Below are 6,718 nucleotides of genomic sequence, written 5' to 3'. Positions count from 1 at the left end.
ACACATTTTGTTGCACGGAAGATGGAGCTTGTAAGGGAAAATATGCCCTTAAATACACGTAAAAAAATCTTTGCTCACTACATAGTACCTATATGACCTTAAACAGAAAATGTCAATGAATAAAATCACCTAATTTAGTCATAGTTTTTTTAAGGCAGGTAAAGTGAGGAGTGCCTCAAACAAGTGTTCACGTTTAGATTTTTCTTTAAATATTCAGAATTTTTTTCAACAAAATTTTTTTTCTATAAAAATATGGTCAAGCTTTAACCAAAACCATATACAGTGGCGCTCACGTATGTAAATAGCACACATTTATTTTTTACAATATTCACGTTGTACGTGATAATTTTTTTCGGAATTTTTTTTAAATAAAAATTTAGCAGATTATATAACATAAACGATATAAGTCAAAGATTGCACAGTTCAGGAAAATGTAACAAGTTCAAAAAAATTTCATCAAAATGTTCACTTTTTTCAGAATTTTTAGACATTGGGTATGCAGTTTTGTAGTCTATCTTGCACATTTTTAGACTAAAATTCAACAGCCTACAAAACTGCATATTTTGATGACATTTTTTAGAGATCTATTAAATTTTCCTGAATTGTGCACAGAATTAAATGGATTATATTATAGACTCTACAATATTTTTTATAAAAAACTAACAAAAAAAGTATCACGTAAAACATTGTGAATATTGTAAAAAGTAAAAAATTTGTGCTATTTACGTGAGCGCCATTGTCAATTGAAGTTTCAAACTTTATACAAAATACATATACGAAAATTCAACAAACTTTCATAAAAAAATCCTGTTGATTTTTTGGAGTTTTTTTTTGTGACTGTTTTGCGGTTTTTTATATAACAAGTTCCATTCACAAAAACTGGCGTTGAAATTCGTGCTTATATGGAAAAAAGTGCGAAAATCCGTCAGCAACGCGATTTTCAGCCGCTTGAAACTTGCACTTCTAAAGTTTTATGGGCTATAAAACTACCTGCCCAGAAATGTTCTCAAAATTGAGATTATAGTGCTCGAAATTTGCATGAAAATTTGTTGAATTTTCTTAAGTTTTGTATAGAGTTTGAAACTTTAATTTTTTGGTTTTGGTTTATATAGAATTTATAGAAATATAACAAAAAAATAAAAATAAACTTGAAAAACGTTGTGAATATTAAAAAAAAATCAACATGTAAACATTGTTTGAGTTACTATATGTACATATATACATATAGTTTTATGAGCCGATTTCAAAGTTCAATTTAGTTCAAAATTTTTACACAAGATCGAAAGGCTTTTGGTAAACAAAAGCGTATTTATAGATTCGTTTCAGTGCATTTTTTACGATTGATATTTTAACGCAATTGGTCAGGCTTTACTCGCAGTGTATAGTAATAGGTATCGTCGTGTATCCAGCCACCTTAACATTCCGCTACCCTTTTCAAAACATCAGTATAAGAAAATTGTCAACGTCTACCGCCCCAAAACAATTGTTAGAATGTAACGGTGGTGCCGGACTTGCCCCATTCAAAACATATGTTGCGCTCCCATTACTCGCATATTCAATTTTGTATGTAATATTGCAACAAAGGAACAAGAGCTGCGCAACACGGCGAAGAACGGAGGTTGCGGCATGAAATATTAAAGAAATCTGGAGGGTATTATGATGCCGAGCGTTGGAACGTGCCTGGCATTTTATTGTTTTTATCACACAGCAAACTTTCTACTTATGTTTATTACATTTGTTCTCGAAAAATACTCGCAAAAGGTGACAAGAGCAGAAGTTAGCGACAACATTGGGCAAATACATATTTATTGGCAGAATCACTAATAATAAAAACAGAACACGAAATGATTTGTGTTGTTGTGTGTTACTTACCGGTTTTTTCCTTAATCTCACAAAGTACCGAGAACAAAGCAGGCTTCATGCGATGACAGTTTAAGGTGTGCTTTCTTGCCTGCGCCTCATCCAGTGATTGCTCCGAAATGCTCATAATCTGCTGCAAAATTTCACCAATATCCTTCTGCTTACGGACTTCGTTTTCATTGCCAGCGTTTTGGCCATCATCCTGGCCCGGCATACCGTAAGCTTGTGGGGCCATCATGCCACCAGTATGTGCCATCATACGGTTGGGATCTTCCATGTTGTTGCGCGGCGCACGCTGCTAAAATGCAGAGTCTGAAACACAATATAAATATAGACGGGATATGCATTAACAATCATGTCTTAAAAAAACCCCGCCTAAATGACAAAGGTATAAACATATACATATGTACATCCATACACATCTACAGGTATAAAGGAATTTATTTTTATAAGATAGAAAACAGGAACTGCTTACGGTAGAGGTGAAAAGCAATGCGTGTACGTCCCACTGTCAACAATATTCAATTGAAAACTAAAATCAAAAGCGAGCGTTGGACCAACGGCCACACAAGCTACTACGAAACACATGCATCTCTCTTATTTGCTCTCTTCGCGTGCCAGGCGCACATCGTAAACGCGTTTTACTCACTGCAGTGGGCCTATTGACAAATATGGATGAACATCAGGCAATCAGATGCGCTACAGTTGTCAATGCAACTACTTATCTCTTAACAAAAAACAAAGCAAATGAACAATATGCTTAATGTTAGGCTTGTACTTATGATCACAGATTTCACATGTGTCGATAGTTAGTCGTTTTGGCTATTTAGAAGACAATGCGCATTTGAAGGTCACTAATCTTAAATTACAGACTTCACTATTCGGCTGCATTTCGATGCGATATCCTTGAAACAATAATCATACTTATAGTTGGCGAGTGTCTAAATAAAACTTCCAGTACACTTTTTTGGCTGACAATTATTTTCCAGATGAGTTTTTTTTTTAATACTCAAACTTTGCTAGTCACCCATAATTCTTTTCCTGTAAAATAATGTACATATGGTGGACATATCCACCTTTTAATTAGACACGCCCCAATAGGACCAATGGAATGATAATTTAACATATTATGGTAGAGGTAAACTAAATTCTTCTTAATACCCAAATGAAAGTTTTATTTCGACGGCAAGTCTATCCTACTCGCAAAAATTGTATGTATATAGTATGTATGGGAACGTACCTATTATACTAAGTTACCCGTTCTGGGGGGAGCGGGGGATCTTCAAAATACCACCCTTGGTCACAGTGGGGGCGGGGCTTCCGTTTTTATTACGTAGTATAAGGAAATCTAGCGTTTTTTCGATGTTTGGGTATTGGAATATACTACGCGTGGTCACCTAGGGGGGAAGGGGATCAAAAATTGGAAAAAGTGGGTTGTTGTTGTTGTTGTTGTAGCGGCTACAACAACCCCGCCCAGGACGGTTGGTATCTCAGTCGTTGTCGTCAAGTTCCACTAACGGCAGCCCTAGGAAGCGTGCAGCTTCTGTAGGGTTGGTCCACAGGGACAAGGCCGTTAGGGTTGTCGGTTTTTCCGGGCATGCGAAAAAGTGAGTCACGTAGTATGGGTACGTTCCCTAAAGAGCATGTCGCACGTGACAATATTTCTAACTATATATACATATATATATATAACTTTTCCACGCAATTCGCTGTCGAATTGAGAAAGAGAAATTTTATTTCGATGTGTGAACAGCCAGAAAGACCTTTCTGTCACATTTCCGAAATCAGTCTCAGAAATAAAAGTTGCAAGATGTGACTCCAATTGGGAAACACTTTTCATGCAACTGCTTTCTGAAATTTTTCAATTTGACAGCTCTATATTGAAAAATATTGCATTGCCACATCTGACAGGCTCTTATGTTGAAAAAAACTTGCATTTAAATACTAATGGCCTTAAAACTCATTTGTAATGCATTCGCGTAAATTGCAAACGGATAAGCCCTTCTAGAAGGCATGAAAGGGAGCTCTTTTTTCAGCCCTTCTTGGGTAGGCCTCTTAGAATGGCTTTACTTAAGAAGGCCTACCTAAATTATATTCTGGGTGTCTACTCCTCAAGTGTACTACCACTTACAGGCCCGGCAGTTTGACGACTAAAACATGTAGTCATGATGCGATAGTTATAGGCAGCTTTTGATGGGTTTGTGCATGCTATTTATTCTTCGGGTCTTTGAAGGGACTACATACGATTCATTTTTTCTTTCTACGATTATGTAGAAGTTTACACGCATACGCCTGCTTCTATTTACATTTCAGGAAACAAGGTTCGTTATACAAGGTTGGCATGTAGTCGAGTGCAATTTTCCGCACCCAAAACAAGCAATGTTTTCTATAAGGATATTTGTTTTGCCTATTTTACTTTAACGACCACATTGTCGCGATTTTTGCCTAACCCCGATATTGAATCTTTTCATTATCCTGACACTGAATATGATCCGTGATGCATTTTTTAGGTTTCCAGTAAAATAGCTTTCAATGTTTTTCTTATTTTCCATATTCTGACTGGTTTTGTCTTCATTAAACTATTCGAGATGAGAACTGCGCAATCTACCCTGCCCACTTTTTGTGTATATATTTAAGAGTACAAATCTATGTACGTATGTAGATATATATAAATGTATGTATATAAATTTAACTCTACATATAGTACTTACATTTAAAAAAAACACAAGATTATAACGTAGCAAACCTGAGGACGAAAATGCAAATATTATTTAAAGTACATTTTAATAATATACTAAATAAACTTCATTTCATTTCGTGATTTACACAGAATACATAAACAAGTGTAATCGCAGCCGCTGAGGAAAAATAGAGTAGAGAAAAATCAAACGAAAACGAGACAAGAAAAACGAAAGAAATCTCCGATGTCGTATTTAATCATATCACTAATGCGATTTTCTGCTTATTAAATTTCACCAAATTCATTGCAAGTGTTATCGTATATCAATTCATGTTGATCTCACAGATCTTTCAATGACTTTCCTAAATAAAATAACTATTTACCAAATATCACGATAAAAATTAATCCACACGACACTGGCTCAAGCAAATCGTTAACAAGCATTGCCAGCAGTGTTATTTGTCAAAAATAGAATCCACAACTTTGAGTGATGCCACACTAATTTAGTATTAAAGTACTACGCTACGCAGCGCTTACGTTAATACTGTAGGTGGAGCTGCTGCGCCAACACCATCATATGAATAGCGCTAGCGCCATTAACACCAAGGAACACACACAATTCGCCTTAATTCTTTGAAAAATTACATGTACTTTGTGGTGTGGTGACACTTAGATGGCGCCGTGTTCAAATCAGTATACTGCGCTATTGCACTGACACCACAGGTGGCCCCGGCGTTATTGAGCTAGCGCCATAAAAATTGCGCTATTAATCATGTCTATAAAGTACCCAAAAGTACAAAGAACGTACATGAACGAAAGACACAAGATCACGTAAGAACAAGAGAGTGATAAACGAGCGAAAAGTAAACAAAGCAAAGGAAACAACGAAAACCAAAATTAGTCAGAATTATTGTCAGCCACTTTAAGCGCACAATTTAGGTAAAATGATGCAATAAAATGCTTGAAAATGTGTTGTCATGTTGAATTAACTCTTCTTTACTTAAATAAAAGTGTAAAATAGTGGTGCTTGTGATGTAAACAAACGCTCAGCTGACGAACCCGCTTTCGCAAACTTTTTTCTCAAAACCAGTTACAAATACAACGTCGCGTTCTTACGTGATCTTGTATTTTTGGTTCATGAGAACGTATGCTTATGAGCACCGTTGTTCCGTAAAGTGCTTGCTTTTATGCAAAGACTGTAGAATTTAGAGCGTGTGAGACGTGGCAATATTGCCAACTTTTCCTAGTAATTCGCTGTCAAATTCAGAAAGAAATTTTATTTCCACGTGAGAACAGCCATAAAGATATTTCTGTCACTTTTCGGAAATTAAAAATTGCCAGAAATCCAATCGCTGTGTGAACAGCTAAAAGCGCTTTCAGAAATTTCCATGCAATCCGCCTTTCGGAAATAAAAAACCTTAAGCAACTGCTTTCTAAAATTTCTCAATTTGACAGCCTTTTCGAAATATATTTCATTGCTACGTCTGACCCGCTTTTTATACTTGCCAAAAGAAACCATGTAGAATTCGTTGGTATTTTTTGGTTATTTTTTATTTCTTAGTTACACAGGTTTCAGTTATGCATGTAGGTTAACACCTGTCTTGCGAAGTACTTTACATATATGTATAAGTTTATGTATATATATAGATCTTAGTTGTTCATCATTTACACAATATTTAATGTATACATAAAATGCATTTGTAATATTTAAGTTATAGTTACAATCTCAATTTTCACTTAATTATGCTACTTAAATTTTTAAACTGTTTACAGACACCCCACAATTTTAATCGATCCCTTACACATGTCTTCATACAATATTTATCAGGCTAAGCCAGATATTAGATGATTATATGCTTTCTATCGCACCAAATCGGCGCCAACTAAATATTTTTTCACCTGTTTGTACAGGGTATTAAATCTATCTCTACCTTATTAGGATTTTATATAACAAATTACAATGTGTAGGAGCTTAGTCAAAGATAAAAGTGAGAAATTATTTTAAGCATTTGCCGGTTTGAGTCAAGGTGACATGAAAAAACATTTCATTCTAAGATATTCCCTTTTCACTCATCTAAACTTTGGAACGAGACGTCATTGTCCAGCCTTATGGCACGATCGTTTTCTTTCTATTCACAAACGACGTCGTCTGTTCCGCATTAGGGTTATCACAATTGT

The 6,718-nt window shown here is 35.4% G+C and overlaps 1 protein-coding gene across 3 annotated transcripts; it reads right to left on the bottom strand.

Annotated features, from left to right (window-relative positions):
* Positions 1–1,836: 1,836 nt before the first annotated feature.
* Positions 1,837–5,000, bottom strand: LOC108379949 (homeobox protein extradenticle-like). Of its 3 annotated transcripts, XM_017636319.1 has the most exons (3): positions 4,924–4,996; positions 4,572–4,606; positions 1,838–2,172 (listed from the first exon to the last, which is right to left on the bottom strand). In XM_017636319.1, exon 3 carries the CDS (start codon positions 2,135–2,137, stop codon positions 1,865–1,867), a length of 273 nt encoding a protein of 90 aa, XP_017491808.1. In that variant the 5' UTR covers positions 2,138–2,172; positions 4,572–4,606; positions 4,924–4,996; the 3' UTR covers positions 1,838–1,864. The 3 variants fall into 3 exon arrangements, with proteins under 3 accessions (XP_017491810.1, XP_017491809.1, XP_017491808.1); XM_017636321.1 differs by lacking the exon at positions 4,572–4,606 and having other exon boundaries at positions 1,837–2,172; positions 4,924–5,000; XM_017636320.1 differs by lacking the exons at positions 4,572–4,606; positions 4,924–4,996 and adding an exon at positions 2,336–2,866 and having other exon boundaries at positions 1,837–2,172.
* Between the last annotated feature and the right edge of the window lie 1,718 nt (positions 5,001–6,718).

This window comes from Rhagoletis zephyria, unplaced genomic scaffold, assembly GCF_001687245.7.
Source record: "Rhagoletis zephyria isolate East Lansing unplaced genomic scaffold, Rhagoletis_zephyria_1.1 Rzeph_scaffold_17798, whole genome shotgun sequence".
NCBI lineage: Eukaryota > Metazoa > Arthropoda > Insecta > Diptera > Tephritidae > Rhagoletis > Rhagoletis zephyria.
Note: the sequence above shows the minus strand (reverse complement) of the source record. Positions and strands in the feature narration are given on the sequence as shown.